This window comes from Limanda limanda, chromosome 7, assembly GCF_963576545.1.
Source record: "Limanda limanda chromosome 7, fLimLim1.1, whole genome shotgun sequence".
NCBI lineage: Eukaryota > Metazoa > Chordata > Actinopteri > Pleuronectiformes > Pleuronectidae > Limanda > Limanda limanda.
Window position 1 is genome coordinate 13,286,844 of NC_083642.1, and position 18,136 is coordinate 13,304,979.

The 18,136-nt window shown below is 40.1% G+C and overlaps 3 protein-coding genes and 3 non-coding genes across 8 annotated transcripts; 3 read left to right on the forward strand and 3 right to left on the reverse strand.

Moving 5' to 3' along the window:
* Positions 1–1,997: 1,997 nt before the first annotated feature.
* Positions 1,998–5,130, reverse strand: ccdc115 (coiled-coil domain containing 115). Its single transcript, XM_061074932.1, has 5 exons — positions 4,921–5,130; positions 4,183–4,286; positions 3,974–4,080; positions 3,700–3,891; positions 1,998–2,885 (listed from the first exon to the last, which is right to left on the reverse strand). Exons 1-5 carry the CDS (start codon positions 5,038–5,040, stop codon positions 2,746–2,748), a joined length of 663 nt encoding a protein of 220 aa, XP_060930915.1. The 5' UTR covers positions 5,041–5,130; the 3' UTR covers positions 1,998–2,745.
* A 556-nt stretch (positions 5,131–5,686) lies between these two features.
* trnae-uuc (transfer RNA glutamic acid (anticodon UUC)) lies at positions 5,687–5,758 on the reverse strand. The gene has a single exon. It is a non-coding gene; the product is annotated as a tRNA-Glu (tRNA).
* Positions 5,759–7,041: 1,283 nt separating this feature from the next.
* trnah-gug (transfer RNA histidin (anticodon GUG)) lies at positions 7,042–7,113 on the forward strand. Its single transcript has one exon. It is a non-coding gene; the product is annotated as a tRNA-His (tRNA).
* Positions 7,114–9,326: 2,213 nt separating this feature from the next.
* On the forward strand, positions 9,327–11,127 carry ebp (EBP cholestenol delta-isomerase). The gene is made up of 5 exons (XM_061074529.1): positions 9,327–9,450; positions 9,682–9,994; positions 10,089–10,125; positions 10,217–10,347; positions 10,516–11,127. The coding sequence occupies exons 2-5, from the start codon at positions 9,685–9,687 to the stop codon at positions 10,725–10,727; spliced, it is 690 nt and encodes a 229-aa protein (XP_060930512.1). The 5' UTR covers positions 9,327–9,450; positions 9,682–9,684; the 3' UTR covers positions 10,728–11,127.
* A 1,986-nt stretch (positions 11,128–13,113) lies between these two features.
* On the forward strand, positions 13,114–13,186 carry trnaf-gaa (transfer RNA phenylalanine (anticodon GAA)). The gene has a single exon. It is a non-coding gene; the product is annotated as a tRNA-Phe (tRNA).
* A 500-nt stretch (positions 13,187–13,686) lies between these two features.
* Positions 13,687–16,653, reverse strand: fkbpl (FKBP prolyl isomerase like). 3 transcript variants are annotated; one of them, XM_061074993.1, is made up of 5 exons: positions 16,552–16,653; positions 16,312–16,358; positions 15,569–15,727; positions 15,166–15,437; positions 13,687–14,589 (listed from the first exon to the last, which is right to left on the reverse strand). In XM_061074993.1, the coding sequence occupies exons 2-5, from the start codon at positions 16,343–16,345 to the stop codon at positions 13,918–13,920; spliced, it is 1,137 nt and encodes a 378-aa protein (XP_060930976.1). In that variant the 5' UTR covers positions 16,346–16,358; positions 16,552–16,653; the 3' UTR covers positions 13,687–13,917. The 3 variants fall into 3 exon arrangements, with proteins under 3 accessions (XP_060930976.1, XP_060930975.1, XP_060930977.1); XM_061074992.1 differs by having other exon boundaries at positions 15,563–15,727; XM_061074994.1 differs by lacking the exon at positions 16,312–16,358 and having other exon boundaries at positions 15,563–15,727.
* Positions 16,654–18,136: the final 1,483 nt, after the last annotated feature.

The following is an 18,136-nucleotide window of genomic DNA, read 5'->3' on the forward strand; positions in this document are numbered from 1 at the left end:
CCTCCTCCTCCAGTAGTGATGGGAACACTGAAGCGGGAGTTCCCTCCATTGCTGGTGAATGTGTGCAGGGAACTAGAGGAGTAACCCTCTCTCTTCATATCCTTCCTCTTCACAAAGTCATCATACATGGCCTGGTGCTTCCGCTAAATGGGAGAGTGGCAAAGGAGTGTTGTTGGTTGACAGGTACAAACTTTATTTCATAGGTTAATTTGATTTAGCTATATAAAATTGGTTTACATACATCTGCTTTTTAACAGTTTCCGTTATTTGCCTTAGTTTTTCCATTTTTAAAGGTTCAGTGTATAGACTTTAGTGCCATCTAGTGGTGAAGCTGCAGGTTTCAGCTGAATACCCCCCACTTCACCCTCATCTTCCAAACATGAAAAAGAACCTATGGTAGCCTTCATTTGTCATAACGACTACAAAAAGTGTTTAGTTTGTCCAGTCGTGGAGAGGACACACTCCTGATGTAAATATGAAGTATTTAAATAAAATTCTAGGGTAAAGAAAACTAGATTTTGTACAATTTAGATGATCACACAGTGGTGAAAACATCACTAGGATTATTTAATATTCCATTTCTGCCAATAGATCCCTTTCACCTAAATCTTAAACACTGATCCTTTAACTTTCCAAGCTCTTTTTGACTGCGTTAAAGGACTCCTATAAATAAAGTTGATCATAACTATTGCAAAAAAAAAATGCTGTTACAGTGAGAATTTGCATCTGCATCCTGACTTGAGGTCTGAACTAAGGAGGAAAGCCTCAGTCAGACTCCATGTGTTCGAACTGATGAGGAGGCCTCTCCTGAAGTCTGCATCTGACTGATAAATACAGCTTCTCTCTGAATATTGCAGTTATTCTGATCTTTTTTTTTGTTGCAATAATATCACTCAGGTGCACCACACAGAAATATGTCAGGACTGAGAACAAGTGCAGAGGATCCGTCCCTTCGTGTTTAAAACCACATAACATCTTTTTGAACTCTTTACCTTGAGATGCGTTACGAAGTTGGACGTGACGCTGCGCTTCGCCTGGATCCTGGTGCCACAAGCCTTGCAGTTGGACTCGATTTTGCCATTTTCGCCCTCGAACACAATATTGAAGTAATCCAGGATGGACACCTTCGCCACCGACGCCATTGGAGCCGACTCTACCTCTGCTCTGGAGCACAAATCAACTTGAGGTCTGGGTCCGAGGTATCAGCCTCACCTCGGCTCCGATCATCAACGCCTGCAGGCCGGCGTGTTTACCTCCCTATCCCCGGCTCAGACATCCGTAGAAGAACCGTCGCTGCAGGTCGATCGGACAAAGGGGGAATCGGGTTCTCGAATCGGCCACGATCGGGCCCCGGAGGCTGCTGCGGAGGTTTTGGGAGCATCAGTGATGATGTGACGGCGAGGACACATCCGCCGTGGCCGAGCTGCAAGTGGAGGCAGCGCGCCGTGTTTTCATGGAGGCGTGTGGACTGTGGTGTCATCGGAGCAGGAAGTGCACACAATGATGGTGAGTTTCATGTCCCTCCCCATCCCGGTAATGTTCGGCTGTGCCCGGTAAACACACACCGGTGCTGGGATCTCATTCCCACTATGTCCGTATAATAACAGCAGGTATTTATTGATATGATTCTGTCCCGAGGTAAGCAGACTTTCCACAAAGTGACTGTTTTTAAACCCTTACTGAAAATATGCTTTTACAGGGATGTTTTGTTTTGATTGTTTTCTGTTTTCTTGTTTTGTCTTATTTTGCATCATTCCTTGTAACCTTGTTTAGATACGTGCTGTAGAAATAAAGTTGTGTTATTATATTATTATTATTATATAGCGTCATTTCTCATATGATTTGAAATTAAGACTATTTCTGTATTTCAATGTAATGAAAAATAAATTGTAGAAAGTCTTATTGTAATTATTTATTTGAGAAACAAGAAAACAGAAGACTGTAAGAAAGACAATTTGGTACAACTTTCTAATAAGAAAAGCTTTATAAAGAGTTGAGGTGTTGTAACACGGTTTGTAATAAATGGTAGATAAATACTAACTCTATCATTATTAAGAATGTTTGTGTTGTCAAGTTGTTATTAATGGCCTCAGAGTTATTAAGATAATAAAATATATTTTGGAAAGTAATGACAGAAAGGGCTTTGCACAATCTAAACTAAAATAAATAGAGAAGAATACAAATCCGCAACACATAACATATCAAAAAGTAACATTTAAAATATACAATAAGTAAATGACAGGCAAATAAATATCTATGATCCATTTACTTCATTAAGGCCTGTAGAAAATCTGGTCCAAAGTCTTTTTATTTAGCTTCACATCTTCATATTAACCAAAAGTAAATCCAGAGAACTTAGCAAACTTAGCTAGACTGATCTTCATCAGTAAATAAAATATCACAACACCTTTTCTGCCTTATCAGAAAGTAATACTGATCATTTATTAAAAAGGTTCAAGCAGGTTCTGTTTATATCATATATTATATCATATTATCTATTTGTCCACAACACAGATTTAATTGATCCTGAGAAATAACATCCATTAAAAACAAGTTACACATTAATGAATTCAAACAGCACAAAACAGTAAATAACACCAATCAATCATCTAGTGGGAGCAGCTACATTTGTGATCCTCACTTAGAAATATGCAGGTTAAAGTCCACTGGGCTGGACAGACTCAATTCACTGTCTCCGTGGCCACAGGCTCCTGTCAGATCATCCCCTGCTTTTCCTCTACAGTGTTACTTCACTGTCTGCTCCACCTGAGCGGCTGAGGTCTTCTTCTGCAGAATGTGTTTGTCTATCATGCAGCTCTTCAGTTCCTCTCTGCTGTTTAAAACTGCAGTCTGCAGGGTTGCAATCTCAGCGGAGAGCTCGATAACTACAGAGAAAGAAAGAGAGAAGAGAATTTTCATCTTGCACGCATCCATGAAAATATGACTGTCACCAATGAAATTACATTGTTCTTATATACCTAATAGGGTTAATGTGATCTAGAGATGATACAATGGTATATTACATAAGTAACGTTTAGTCTTTAAATTACCTAATCTTTGGTGACTGTTGACTGCAGCAGGACAATAAACTTGTTTACATCTGTATCCAAGTTAATGCATCAACATATAAATATGTGAAGTTATCTGCAAATAAATATCTGTATCCCTCTATTGTTGTGAGTATCCTGTGTGGTCCTGAGAGCTCATCACATAGCAACTAAAGAAAAACACAGAAATCTTATCTTCACCAAATCAGATAACATAATCTATGCAGCAGAAGATGTTTTCTCCATTTGCATGCGTTTTGTCTTTTTGAATAGATTTTCTTAATTCATAGTGTGTGGAGCTCTCAGGACCTCCTATGCATTATTTCATTAGTATTTGAATTGCAGGTGTAGTTAATACAAACACTACGTGTACAGAAAATTTCTGCAATAACATCTGAACACTGCAGTCAGAGTGTTAAAACAGAAATCAAGCATTCGCTCTTTTTCCTGCCGTTGATGTTGTTGAAGATATTATCGTTACTTGCCTGTGCTTGGTCTATTTGCCTGTGTTAAGCTGCAGTGTGTCAAGCTCTCAGAGCCACTGTGAGGAGGTCGTGAAAGGAACTAAACCAATCTATGACCTCTGCCATATCCACATACATCAAATTAAACAACATCCAGAGATAATTACATATTACATAGTATCACATACCTTGCTTGAATGATGACTGTGCTTGTTTAAGAGATTGTGGCACCAGGATACCAAACCATCTCAGTGGGTCTTGCTGAGGATTATGTTCACTTTTCTTCACTGGCGCTACTTCAGGAGCTGTCTCACTACTTGCTTCATCATTTCCCTTTTTTTCAGCGACAACTTTTTTAGGTTTGTTTCTTCTCCTGACACCTGAGAAAAGAAATCATATAAGGACTTTGAAAATAATCATAATAATGAAGGATGTAAACAGGGTATATTTTTGACCACTCACCTTCCTCTTGGGGTCCAATTTCCTCTATAGACTTCACATTTGTTCCAGACTCTGTACTTTGTGTTACTCTTTCTGTGCAGAACTCCACCTCACTATTGTCCAGTGTTCTGCAACACAGGAATTCCAGTCCAAAAAAGCTGTGCAAAACTGACAGTGCACAACAAATACCTTGGAACATTAACCTCCATGAAAAGCATCTAATAGTTTACCTTGTGTGAACACAGACCAGTGGCTCGATCTCACTCGCATACTGAAGTGCAGAGACTTGCTTGTTTCCCATGGAATATCGTGCCTTGGACGTGGAAAACCATCCCTATGGAGAGCAGGGAGGGGAAACTTTACATTTCATATAGACTTGGGAGAAGACACAAGGTAAACTGAACCATCAGTAAAATAGCAAATAAGGAAAAAAGTATCATGCTGCTATGGTTAGGGTTTAATTAAAAACATTCAGACATACTTAAGACTACAAAATTACTCTCATTAATTATGCAAGGCAACCTTGGTGCTACACAAATCAAATGCATTATCATTATTATTATTTTTATTATTATTATTATCCATCAGTAACCATCAGAGAAGTGTGATTGGTCCTAGATTCACTGCATCGTGGCACAAATCATACAGCCACATTCACACAAGGCTGTTATGAAACTATATATTTTGAGCAAAACTATTATTGTCGTAATTTCACAAATCTCTCAATTATTATTTTATTAATCTCTTGATCGGTTTGTCTAGGAAACATTAGAACATTGTAATCGTAAAGTCCAAACTTAATGAGTCTGGACCACAACCATTAACACTCGCAAATTAAGAAGAGGTAAAACAGCTAATCCTCAGAGTCGATCAACAAATTGATAAATAATCTGTAATTCATGATCAACCCAGGTTGTCGTGCAGATGGTCTGATGGTGGCTCGCATGCTACGAGGTTTGCTTTGCTACCTGCTCGATGAGAGAGTTGAGAGCGGCTTGCTTCTCCTCCAGTGACTCCAGCTGCTCCATGAAGCGGAGCAGCTTCTCGTCCAGGGACAGAGAACACTCCTCCAGGTCTGACAGCCCCATGTCGGCTTCTAGTCGAGGATCGAGTCCTTTTTAAATCAACCTTTACCGCCGCCGATAAAAATCCACCGATCAACGCTTCCTCTAACACTGTACTACTTCCGCGTCATGTGACTCACGTCGTCACATGATTTGGATCACGTGCAAGTTAGGTTCCCCACGACAGAAAAGTAAAACAAAGACATTTCTCGTTTCTGGATATTTCAAAGTACTGTAAAAACACTTTGATCAATAATTTCAGAGTGCGATTTATATGTCTGTGTTCAGGACCTCTCTGAATACCTACATACTGAATATCAAAATTTTTACTGTATAGATTAAGAGATTTTTCAAAGTAAAGTGCAACATTTTCACTGTGGAATAGATCATTTCCGGATACTTCAAAGTACTGTAAAAACACTTTGCTCAATAAGTTAAGAGAGAGACTGATATAAGCGCAGTACAATTTCTGTGTCGGCTGGTTTGACCGCAGTAAAAATGTAAAGTAAAGTAAAGGTTGTTTGATTTTAAGATCCAAATCATAACATAATAAGGTCAAATCAAATTTAAAATGTATATGATGTATGACGATATTGCACGAAGACAAAACGAAGATGGCGGCAAGACCGGTTTTTATAAAGACTAAATGTAAAATGTTTTCAAAAGGTAGTTCCCATACCGGGAGTCGAACCCGGGCCGCCTGGGTGAAAACCAGGAATCCTAACCGCTAGACCATATGGGACTGGTGCGAAGAAAGAGAAGATTTATTCATTAAATAGAAAACTTAAATAATATTTTGAAACCTTGTTCTCGAAGAAATTTTATTCCTGCTCTTGAAAATAAATAAATGAATGAGAAATAAATGTAAGACATTGATTCATTATTTGTCTTTCTGTGTCCATATGTAAATGATGGACACAGTCTCGAGATTGATTGGTACACTGAGCGATCCAGACAGATGCAATCTATTCCTAGCGAATCTTCAAAATGTGTGTGTGTGCTTCCACACAGGGCGCACACACACATATACAGACACACACACACACACACACACACACACATCCCCCACTCACTCAGAGAGACACACGCAGTGAGACCAGAGCTCGAACAGTGGAACCAGTAAAAACACGAGTTTCTCTGGTCACAGTTTCTCAGTGATCAGAGCAGAAGCTGCAGTTGGTTTGTACCGGTGCCTGTGTGTGCGTGTGTGTATAGCTCAGTTGACCAATCCTGCTCGAGACTGAGTTTGGGACCTCCTACCTCATTTACATATGAGACAACTAAATGTGGAATTAAATAAATGTTGAAATACATAAAAGTTGAAATAATTGTGGGAATAAGTTTAACACATTGATTAATTTACTTCTGTATTCATGTCCACATGTATTCATTTATTTCTTTATCTATTTCCACATTTTTGTTTTGCAACATTTTTATTTTTCAACAATTAATTGTCCATATGTAAATGAGGCGGTCCCAAACTCAGTCTCGAGCAGGATTGGTCAACTGAGCTATACACACACGCACACACAGGCCCCGGGGCTCCGCATTCTCAGTGCCACACACTCGCACAGAGACAAAAACTGAGACTTGAGCTCGTCACCTCGATGCAGCCGCTCAGTGACTTTGTAAAACAGTGAAAACACAGAGTTTCTCTGGTCACATCTGCTCAGAGATCAGCTGCTTCATGCGCAGAGCAGAAGCTGCAGCTGGTTTGTACCGAGCAGGAGTTTCTGTTTCCTCCTCCTCTCTGCGCTCTCCTTGTGCTCAGGAGAACACGAGACGTGACGCTCACAGTCAAGATTACTGACACCTTAATCATCCCAATAAAAAATAACCTGAACTAACCCTCTGAACTTTCCTCCATAAGAACCGTCACCTTGTTGTTTAAGACTATGTTGTATCGTCCTCCATAGCAGACGTCTGCAGCTGCGGAGGAAAATGACAACAGCCCACACATCTGTCACTCTACGTTGCATACTTATACGCCTGTTTTCACGATGAGCATATCCCTCCCCGTAGCTCGCCGTGATCGTATAGTGGTTAGTACTCTGCGTTGTGGCCGCAGCAACCCCGGTTCGAATCCGGGTCACGGCAGGGTTAATTCCCTGACACGGCTGGGGAGATTTTTTTAATATTTACTATCACATTAGCTACAAAGATCACGAACGTTTTGACGTCGAAGTTAAGTTTTGAGATAATTACATTTAGCTATATATTCATTGTCGTTTGATACTAAAAGATGTGATACTGGAAGTACTGTTTATACTAGACAACACATCTATCTATTTTTCTATCTATCTATGAAACACTGGCATTTTTTATATCAATCAATATATTATGTCTTTATCTGTCTGTCTATATTAAATGTCAGTCTATGTTAGGTGTAATGCCGTACAGTATGTGAGTACATGTATTCTCTACCATTGGAAATATCTCATTGTAAAATATTTATATTATAATGATTAAATATGATTGTAATGTCATTGTATTATAATATAATAATATACTATATATATATTCACAGAGTTTTACTTCACCCCTATGGAGGACCATACATGACATAAGTATAAATAAATAAATAAATAAATGTAGAAATAAATACAGAAATAAATAAATAAATAAATAAATAAAAAAGGAAATAAATTAATTAATACAGAAATAAATAAATACGTTACTAACAACAGAAATAAATAAATAAATGTCTTAAATATATTTGCACATTTATTTATTCCCTGATTTATATTTTTCACGTTTTCAATCACCTTATGCTAATGAGAAAGGCGGGCCTAACCGCAGTCTCATGCAGGATTGGTCACAGGAGTGTAATGATCCAGCCTTTCAATGCTGACTGGTGTCCAGTAGCTGTTTGCAGTGTTGTGCCAGTTCACGTCTCGTGTTCTCCTGAGCACAGGGAGCGAGCAGAGAGGAGTCGCTGAGCGGCTGCATCGAGGTGACGAGCTCAAGTCTCAGTTTTTGTCTCTGTGCGAGTGTGTGGCACTGAGGGGTGCGGAGCCCGGGTGCCTGTGTGTGCGTGTGTATAGCTCAGTTGACCAATCCTGCTCGAGACTGAGTTTGGGACCGCCTACCTCATTTACATATGGACAATTAATTGTTGAAAAATAAAAATGTTGCAAAAAAAAATGTGGAAATAGATAAAGAAATAAATGAATACATGTGGACATAAATACAGAAGTAAATTAATCAATGTGTTAAACTTATTCCCACAATTATTTCAACTTTTATGTATTTCAACATTTATTTAATTCCACATTTAATTGTCTCATATGTAAATGAGGTAGGAGGTCCCAAACTCAGTCTCGAGCAGGATTGGTCAACTGAGCTATACACACACGCACACACAGGCCCCGTGGCTCCGCACCCCTCAGTGCCACACACTTGCACAGAGACAAAAACTGAGACTTGAGCTCGTCACCTCGATGCAGCCGCTCAGTGACTTTGTAAAACAGTGAAAACACAGAGTTTCTCTGGTCACATCTGCTCAGAGATCAGCTGCTTCATGCGCAGAGCAGAAGCTGCAGGTGGTTTGTACCGAGCTGGAGTTTCTGCTTCCTCCTCCTCTCTGCGCTCTCCTTGTGCTCAGGAGAACACGAGACGTGGCGCTCACAGTCAGGATTACTGACACCTTAATCATCCCAATAAAAAATAACCTGAACTAACCCTCTGAACTTGAACTAGTTCATTTTAAGTGTGAACCGGCTCAACACTGCAAACAGCTACTGGACACCAGTCAGCATTGAAAGGCTGGATCATTACACTCCTGTGACCAATCCTGCATGAGACTGCAGTTAGGCCCGCCTTTCTCATTAGCATATGGTGATTGAAAACGTGAAAAATATAAATCAGGGAATAAATAAATGTGCAAATATATTTAAGACATTTATTTATTTATTTCTGTTGTTAGTAACGTATTTATTTATTTATTTCTGTATTAATTAATTTATTTCCTTTTTTATTTATTCATTTATTTATTTATTTCTGTATTTATTTCTACATGTATTTATTTATTTATTTATACTTATGTCATGTATGGTCCTCCATACACCCCTCACACACCGTTGAAATCATTTATGACACATGGTTTCACAACAAAAGGGGACGGTCTTTTTGAATAAGAGGCACGATCTCATTGGTAGTTGCCAACTCGCACGTCAATGTTCCGAGATAAAGAGCCAATCAACTCACCGGCAGATCGCATGTGCTGCTAGCTCTATGCATACGCTCCTCTGATTGGTGTTTAGAATAACAAATCCCCGCCCCCTACTCGAGTGAGTTCCGTGTTTCTAACATCCATCCTGGAGTGGAATTTAGTTAAACAGCTGTGGACTGCTGCAGCTGTAAGACCTTTTTTTATATATAAAACACGGAGGTCAGACTCTGTGCAGCGGGACACTTCCGTTGATTGCATCACTGGTAAGGACAAACATTGATTATCGATTGATTGACATTTATGATCAGCTCCTCAAAATAAAACCTCTAATAATCTTGTTTATGCATACGTTGCCAATGTTATAATCTCAGTTCAAGTGCAATGCAGACAGTTCTCATTCATTAGTTAAACCAACATATGCTTGTTATTTTTAATATCACATTGTTGGAATCAGACACCTGCTGTGGTTGTTTATGAAGAATGTCTTTAAACAGATCATGGACGCCTCTGCAGCATCTGGAGTCCCTCATCCCTACTGGCCGCGGGACCTGTTGATTCCCACTTATGTTGCCAATGACCGTTCCATGTCAGAGATCCTGGTGTTTCTGTTTTCTGTGTCCGGGCTGTTCCTGCTTGTGACCTGGCTGATCACCGGCCGGAGAGGGGCCGCGGGCAGGCTGGGGACATGGAGGCGTCTGGCTTTGTGCTGGTTTGCCGTCTGTGGCTTCATCCACAGTGCCATCGAGGGCTGGTTCTCACTGTACTACGACATTATTCCAGGAGATCAGAGCTTACTGTCACAGCTCTGTGAGTACAGACATTTTTAGAAGAAAGTACATGCTGCATTTTGGAGGTTTTACTAAGTTAATAATACTGTATGTTTGACTGTCTTCTCTCACAGGGAAGGAATACTCCAAAGGAGACAGTCGATATGTGATGTGAGTGACTTTGCACAAAACTTTGTTAAACTTGTGCATAAAAAGAAGAAGCAATGCTGTAACTCATCTCACCATGTGTATTTCTTTGTAGAGCTGATAACTTTACAGTCTGCATGGAGACAGTGACTGCTTGTTTATGGGGACCTTTGAGCTTTTGGGCTGTGTTTACATTTTTAACAAACAAGCCCTACAGATATGTGCTGCAGCTCATCATCTCATTAGGTAAGAAGGCGCAAACACTTAACAATGTTAAACACATCCTTAGAATATCAGAGAGAGATTTATTTTATTTTACCTATCCTGCAAATAAGTGGATCCACAACACATAAGTTCTCAGAGGTGTTGTAATATCTATCTTATGTTGGGAGTTGACAGACAATCTGATTCCAGGTCAGCTGTATGGAGTGGTGCTCTACTTTTTCACCGAGCACCGAGATGGCTACACTCACAGCGAGCTGGGACATCCCATCTACTTCTGGTTCTACTTTGTGTTCATGAATGTCCTGTGGTTCTTCATCCCGCTGGTGCTCATCGTGGATGCATGGAGACAGATGTCAACAGCCCAGAGACACACAGACAACACAAAGTCCAAGAGGAACTGAGGGCAACACACAGAGCTGATCTTGGGACAGTGACTGGAGGAGATACATGAGCAAAAAGACATTTGGAGACAGCATAAACTTTATATTGATGGGAAAAAAATGAGGCAAAAGAAACTTCTGGAGTTGGAGCTGCCTCATTGACATTGTTGTGACTGATGCATTGTATTTTAGCTCGAATGACCAACCGAATGCAAAGAATTGTATTTTAAAGTGCAACGTGTTCCCTGTAACAATTGGAACTTTTCTTCTGGCTTTGTGGAGCCTCAGATAAAGGCTCCACAAATAATAATAATTCATCCTTTTTCTCATTACCGTCTTTTTTTTTCATTCAATTTTATAAAACCTGATGACTGGACTTAAACTCATGCAATATAAAGTACCTGTTCACACAGAAAAAGTATTCAAGTATTTGGTTGATTCTTTTTTTTCCCATCTAGTTTAATTCACATATTTGCTACTGTTGGGATTTCCAACTTTGTGGCTGACAGAATTCTAAACAACTAAAGATAGCATCATTTCAAATTATATTTGTACTCTTACCAGATAAAGATAGAAGTATTTTTAGTTAGATATTAGGCCTTCATACAAATGATTTTAATAACTGTTGGTGCTTAGTGTTAAAAATTTATCTTTCACTTGTTAAAGGCTTATTCCCTTGGATTCATTCAACATCAGACAGAATTCATGGAGCTGTCCCTTCTGGGGCAAAGTCAGTATGACATTGTTTGGGTTCAGTTGCTGAGAATGTTTACACAGTCAGGATTGTTTTAATGAAGCAGAAACATAATAATCTTTTCTCCAATTGATAATATTCTTTCGCCCGTCATGGCATCTGCTGAGTGAAGGCCTTTCATGAAGGATAGAGTTGCCCAGCAACTATCAGAGTAGTAGGAACGTCATTGGGAGTGTCTTCCCGTTCACTTCCGTATTCCAAATGCCAGGAGGATGGATTACGCCTGCGCACTTCCGAGGAGGAGGAACGAAGATCTACTGTTATAAAATAGACAGGCGCCGGAGGTTCAGCGCGCTCTGATACAACTAATGTTTGGAGGCCCATTGCTTTGCTGTAACCTGTTCATTGCTTTCTAAATAAATACTTCATTGAACAAATCGAGTTTGGCCCGTCTTAAAGAATTAACAAACACGCTTTAACACTACCAAAAACATTTTAAATTGTTAAATGGGTGTTACAAACCTTCCTGTTCAACCCAGCAGCTGCAACATTTGAGAACGTTGATTTACGAGGATGAATATAAAAATGTACTTTTGAATGGAACATAGAGATTTTTTAACACCAATGCAATATCACAACAGGTGCTTTAAAAATGTGCCTTGATAAGTCTTTAATTCACTGACCTCTTGACCTCCATACACCTTTCTCGATCACCACCACCTCATCCATGTTAGTTGATGTGACATTGAGCAGAAAGTACAAGTCAAACAGATTTTGGGGTGTGGCTGGGTGATGAACTGACAGAGGAGAGAACTTAGAACTGCAGGGTAGGTGGCTGAAAGCTGGTGTCTTAAGCTGCCTCCTCTGCTAAAGGTTCAGTGTGTAATATTTAGGTGAAAGGGGTCTATTGTCAGTAATTTAATATAAAATTTACCAGAATAATGTTTTAACTAGTGTGCAGTCATCTAAACTGTATTAATTGGTGTTTTATTTACCCTAGAATAGGCCCTTTAAATTTAAATATCTTATATTTACATCTGCAGCTGGTCCTCTCCACGGAGGCCACCATGTTATTTACAGTAGTTCAAAGTGGACAAGTGAAGGTTCCAACAGGTTCTCATTAGTGCTTGGAAGGGGGAGGTGAATTTCGCTGTAACATGAAACTTCACCACTAGATTTCACTAAATAGGGGGACATGTATTATGTTACCGCCCCCTTGTGGCGACAGCAGGTTATTGAGCACGGCTACCTGCAGACAAATTTGAACTCCACTCAGCTCCCACTTTCCTGGGATCATGTATTTTTTCTTCATCGATTGATCATCTCTTTGTATTGTGTGCATCATCCCTGAGAGGTGGGAGGGCGAAGTTGAGGCTGGTGACTGAAGCATAGAGTTAGAAGGTTGCAGTGCAGCTTTTAAATGTTTTTTTTTTTTACTGTAAACCAACAAAGCATGAGACTCAAGTCTCTTGCCGCTCTGACACACTCTGTTCTACCATCATATGCATAACAGGATGGTAAGTTTAAGTGTAAATGAACTAATCTCCTCATGGCTGCTGCCTTCTTACCCACAGCCTGGAAGAACTCTATCATAGCTCTGCGGCCACACACTGTCCTCTGTTGTGTCCTACTTTACCGTTATCTGCTCATTATTATCACTTGTATAAAATAACGTATAGATTTCTCAAATAAGAAGATGAGAAGTTGCAACCTGCCGAAATAGCTCAGTTGGGAGAGCGTTAGACTGAAGATCTAAAGGTCCCTGGTTCGATCCCGGGTTTCGGCATTAGCTTTTTGACGCAACGCGGCGGATATGTGGTGGTTCGAGTTTGGGACCCGCAGATCGAGTGCGACACCGTGCGCCCAGGCAGAGGAACCACAACCTTTACATTTTTCAGGACTTACTGCAGGTATTGCACACACACACAAAACTAATAAATATGATCCTCGTTACATCATCAATTGAATTCCTGCAGTGAATAGAGGTAAGCATAATCAAAAAGCATTAAAAGTAAAAGCACTCACTTCCACTGGAAAATGGTCCCTGGGGTTTAAGCAGAAGCACAATTTTAATAATTTATGTGAGGTTGCAGCTAAATGTTTGCAAATAGTGAGAAATGTCCAGACAATTACCCAGCTATGCCTTCACAAACATATCGACCACTGCTTTGCCTGTAAAATGTGAAAATGTGAAGGAACTAGTAACTACAGCTGCCAAAAGTAGCCAGGTAGAAGTTTAAAGTATCATGAAAAGATGAGTAGAGTACTGTATTGTACTTGAGTAAATTTAAAAACTGCATCAGAATATATTTTATTCGACACATGGTTTTTACTCTGACGTGACATTCAAGAAATTCATGTGAAAGCAGCAAAGAGTTGGGAGGAAAACAAGCATCTACAGAGTGACTTTAAATCTCCATAGTAGCTATAGATGAACTTCCAGGTCAAGGTGAGTCGTGATGAAAACGATACTGATGTGCCGATAATATCTGATGATAAATTCAACATCTTTGATCCTCAGCTGAACATTTTGCTCAGTCTCACTCCCAACTGTGCATTTGTCTCCTTCTCTTTACTTGCTATGTCCTTCAGTGCCTTTAAAGCAGCAGGAGATTCTGGCTGTAGTTCCAGCAGCTTCCTGAATGCCCGCTTGGCCTCCTCGACCTCATTCACCATCTGGCAGGCCTGGCCCAGCCGGTACCAGGCTTTAGCACCACCTGGTTCCAGCTCAGTGGCTTTAGACGCACTGGCCCTCGCCCGCTCTGGCTGGCTAAGTTTGAGCTGGCACAAAGACAGGTTTGAGTGGAGCTCTGCTTTGATCGTCTTGAACTCATGAACTGAAGGAAGGTGCTGTGTTTCACCACCATTGCTTGAGTCACACAGTGCCAAAACGTTTTGCTGTTGTCCGTTTTTCTCTTGCTCTCTAAAGAGGCCATAGAGAGCGATGAGGAGCTTGAGGCCTCGGCTGTAGCTGTCAGCAGCTCCCCACACATCCCCGCTCCTGTATCTGGCACCACCCCTCTCCTTGTGGGACTTCACCCACTCCCATTTTTCACCAGGTGGCATCTCCCAGGATTCCATGCCTGGCGTGAAAGCTTGGAGCTCAACTGTGGCACATACAGGAAGGTGTCCCTCTGCAGGTTGTGGAATAGAGACAACTGGTCCATGTCCAACTGGAGAGAGCAGTATCTGAGTAGTAAAACACGATAACGATAAGACCGGCTGTATACTTTACATTTGAATATATACAATACATTCTTAGAAAGAAAAGAAACGAGAAGACAACAATGCAATGTACAGTGCCACGCTTTAAGCATTTAGCCTTTCAGCTTGATATAGAAAGACCTTGAGACTTATATGATTGCAGCTTGTAGGAAAAACAACAATAAGCTTTGTGTCAAGCAGCAGGGGCAAACTGGTAACAACTCAGGATTGGGAAAATGCAGGTTTTCTCATTTGGATAATATTTCTCTCTGCCATGCTCCAAACTTCTTCTTGTTTTCAAACATTTGATTCAAAAGATCACTTCCGTCCTTCTCTGTCAGATAATTATCCTGCTACTTAGACTGACCTGTCTTGAATGCCAGTGGACATCCTTGATATAACCATGGGAACGGGTGAGCATGATTTAGCATGAACACGTTATAACAAGACCTACTAGGTGTATCTTTCTTTTTAGATTAAACTCAAGTGATATTCAGAATATATTTTGTTATTTATTTGAACACACTAAATTTGAATTACCTTCACTCTCTTCACTCTTACCTCACATTTCTCTCCAGCTCTCATCCCCTCCAGACATGCTTCTGTAATATCACACTGGCCCTCCCCCAGCCTCAGTGTAGTCCAGTCCCCCAGTGGAAGCTGCAGTGCAGAGTCCCGACTCCTTGGGAAGGAGGTTCCCACCACTTTGGTGACTTCAGTGACTGAGAGCTTTTCGTCAGAGTCTGGAGTTTCAGTTTCATCCACGTTTGCTTTGAGCCGCACTCGAACCCGACACAGCGAACCCAGCCTCGGAGAGTGACTGGATGAACTTGCTAGAAAAGACAGAAACAACTGAGGTAAAATTACTTGATAATTAAAAAATTACTTTTCTAAAAATATGGACTGAAAATGTATCATATATTCTGAGGAATGGATGAATGTTAGAAATTAAACATACATCTACCATCTTCGGAAGCAGACACAGTTGGACTCTTCTTGCGTGTTGGCTTTTGCTGGACTTTCCAGAGGCCTCCGGGACACACCGACACCCACGAGGTAACATCACCACTGTCATGATCAACATTACCATGCAGGGTTTCCAGAGGGGGAACTGGCTCCATCGCTGGGTTCACAGAAAGAAAATCATACATCCACCTCAATGCACATTTTTCAATGCTCAAAAACGTCACAAAGGTTGTGATGTGAAGTTGGTTGAAACTGTTTTGTTTAGGTGTCTGTTTAACTTAATTGCAATTCTGAAGGCTGTAGGTTGTGCTGATGTTTGACTGTATTTCATGATACTGACCGGTGTTACGACTACTTTGTCCATCTCACTGAATATCTGCACTACAATCTACATCCTCCAGAGAGATCACACCGTTGAATAAACACTTCTCCAAACAGTTTCAACGAAAACATTTAAACATCATAATCTTCTTGAATGAATTTTTAACAAAAGTAAAACAATCACTGTGTGTATACGTGTCTAATAAAGGGATACGTCACTTGTGACTTATTGGGATGTTCACCACAGACAGTTCAATTCCAGGTGAGGGTTTCGTTAACTCTCTCTGGACTAAAAGGTGTTTCACAACTAGAGCTGCATCAAATAGTCGACGAACAAAAAAATGCCTGCAGCTATTTTAATAATTCTATATTTCTACATTGCCACGTTATCACTAGTTGATATGTTCCTTGCAGGTTTACCAGCAGTAAACAATGGGACGTGCCTTCTCTGCATTGAACGGCAGCAGCTGTAACAAAACATAGAAGTGTTGCATTTTACTGAGAGTATCAATAAACACGCTGCTGCTTAACAACAACACAGAGTAGCATTAGCATCATGAAGCTAACGAGCCAAACCAAAGACCCTGAATGAATTTCACTACTCTACATAACACCAGCGGTAGTTCCGTGTCACTTGTAACTTAAAAGAATCTCTCTTACCTCGGTTATAAGTCTAACATGAAGAATAGTTTATCGATAAGAAACCGATAAACTGTGAAGGTAACAGAGAATAAACAAAACAGTGGGTACTCTTCTTCCTCGTTGTTATCCCGCTCGTGGGGGCAGTAGCGCCTCCTACTGTACCGGAAGTTAAACGCAAATTACTGTTTACATCATTACTGTGGTTTACAATTGAAATATATTATGCAGCATGTCTGGGCAATACAAAAAGTAGACACACACTTTAAGGAACTGTTTATTATCAAAGCTAACAGAGGTTACAGTAGAGCACTTTTATTGATGTGTTCCTAAAACAAGAGCCTTACTCCTATATTATGAATAAAAGTAATATTCAACTTCTTTGTTAAATTGCAAAATATGAATCTTCAATAAGGGCTTACCATTAGCTGTACAGCCATTTCACACGTTTTGAACTTCACACATGCATATGTCTAGAATGGGGGCTTGGCACAGGCTCTCCGCTAGATATTGGACTGAATTTTTTCTCGGATAAATTTCAGGTTCAAATTCCAGCCTGCATATTTATTTGACTATGTTATCTTAAGTATGAGCAGAGATGCTAGACAATGAGTGTAGTTATGTACACAATTAATGAAAGTCCATAATAATTAAGTAATTAAATAATTTTAGCAAATTTATGCACAGGGTTTACCCTCAATAGTCAAAATGAATACAAAATAATGCATGGGTAAATTAAGTTTAATGCAATATAGCATTTACAAAACTTGAAAAAGCTTTCACTCTCTCTGTCACACACACACACTGCATCTCTGCCTCTGTATTGGCCTTTGACTTGTACCACTCATGTTTAAGTCTTGTGTGTTAATCTGTCCTGTCAGTATGAGTTAGGGCTCTATCTTTTCAGCACTGGAAACCATTAGGCCCAACAGAGACATACCAACCAACGTGTGTGTCTGTGTGTGTTTGTGTGTGTGTGTTTGTGTGTGTGTGTGTGTGTGTGTGTGTGTGTGTGTGTGTGTGAGTGAGTGAGACAAAAGAGGAAGAGGAAGAAGGTCATCTTATATGCAATCTGTCCTTTTACATGGGCCTGTTTTGGACCCTTGATGAGAATGAGACAAAGTAATAAACTTGCTACACTAATGACATTGCACGACTGGATAACGAGAACCATACACGTTTGTAAGTTTGAGCCATAGTGCTAAATATTTCTCTAAGATAAGAAATCATCAGAGAATTGACAAAGTGATTAAACAAAAGGAAAAATATGTAATCGAAAGCTTGGATTAAAAAAAAGACGTTATGAAGTAACCTTCCAGTAGGGGCCGCTCTCTCCTCAGCACTAGAGATCACTTGGATAGGTTCAGTACTGACTAGACTGGGCATATCATGTTCAGTGCAATATTACAAGTAATGTGATGTAACACAATTTCTCTCGTTTTTAGAAATATGTGACCTGAACAGCTCCATATGTTAATATAAGTTTAGGGTCATAGCGCCACCTACTGATCAGTGTATTATTATATTTTATGAATTATTCTGACCGATCCTCACAAGGTACACAGGTGTATCATGACCAGACAAACAAAAAAGTATGACGGTGCAA

Bases quoted from the DNA above. Each gene is read 5' to 3' on its own strand.
- ccdc115 (XM_061074932.1), bottom strand. From the start codon at position 5,040: ATGGGGCTGTCAGACCTGGAGGAGTGTTCTCTGTCCCTGGACGAGAAG. The intron at 4,287-4,920 runs GTAGCAAAGCAA...TGCTCTCCATAG, and splicing joins TCAACTCTCTCATCGAGCAG to GGATGGTTTTCCACGTCCAA. The intron at 4,081-4,182 runs GTAAACTATTAG...CCTGTGTTGCAG, and splicing joins CTGGTCTGTGTTCACACAAG to AACACTGGACAATAGTGAGG.
- ebp (XM_061074529.1), top strand. From the start codon at position 9,685: ATGGACGCCTCTGCAGCATCTGGAGTCCCTCATCCCTACTGGCCGCGG. The intron at 9,995-10,088 runs GTGAGTACAGAC...CTTCTCTCACAG, and splicing joins GAGCTTACTGTCACAGCTCT to GGAAGGAATACTCCAAAGGA. The intron at 10,126-10,216 runs GTGAGTGACTTT...ATTTCTTTGTAG, and splicing joins GGAGACAGTCGATATGTGAT to AGCTGATAACTTTACAGTCT.
- fkbpl (XM_061074992.1), bottom strand. From the start codon at position 16,345: ATGCAGAGAAGGCACGTCCCATTGTTTACTGCTG. The intron at 15,728-16,311 runs GTAAACCTGCAA...CTGTGAACCCAG, and splicing joins CGTCCCATTGTTTACTGCTG to CGATGGAGCCAGTTCCCCCT. The intron at 15,438-15,562 runs GTATGTTTAATT...TGTCTTTTCTAG, and splicing joins TGCTTCCGAAGATGGTAGAT to CAAGTTCATCCAGTCACTCT.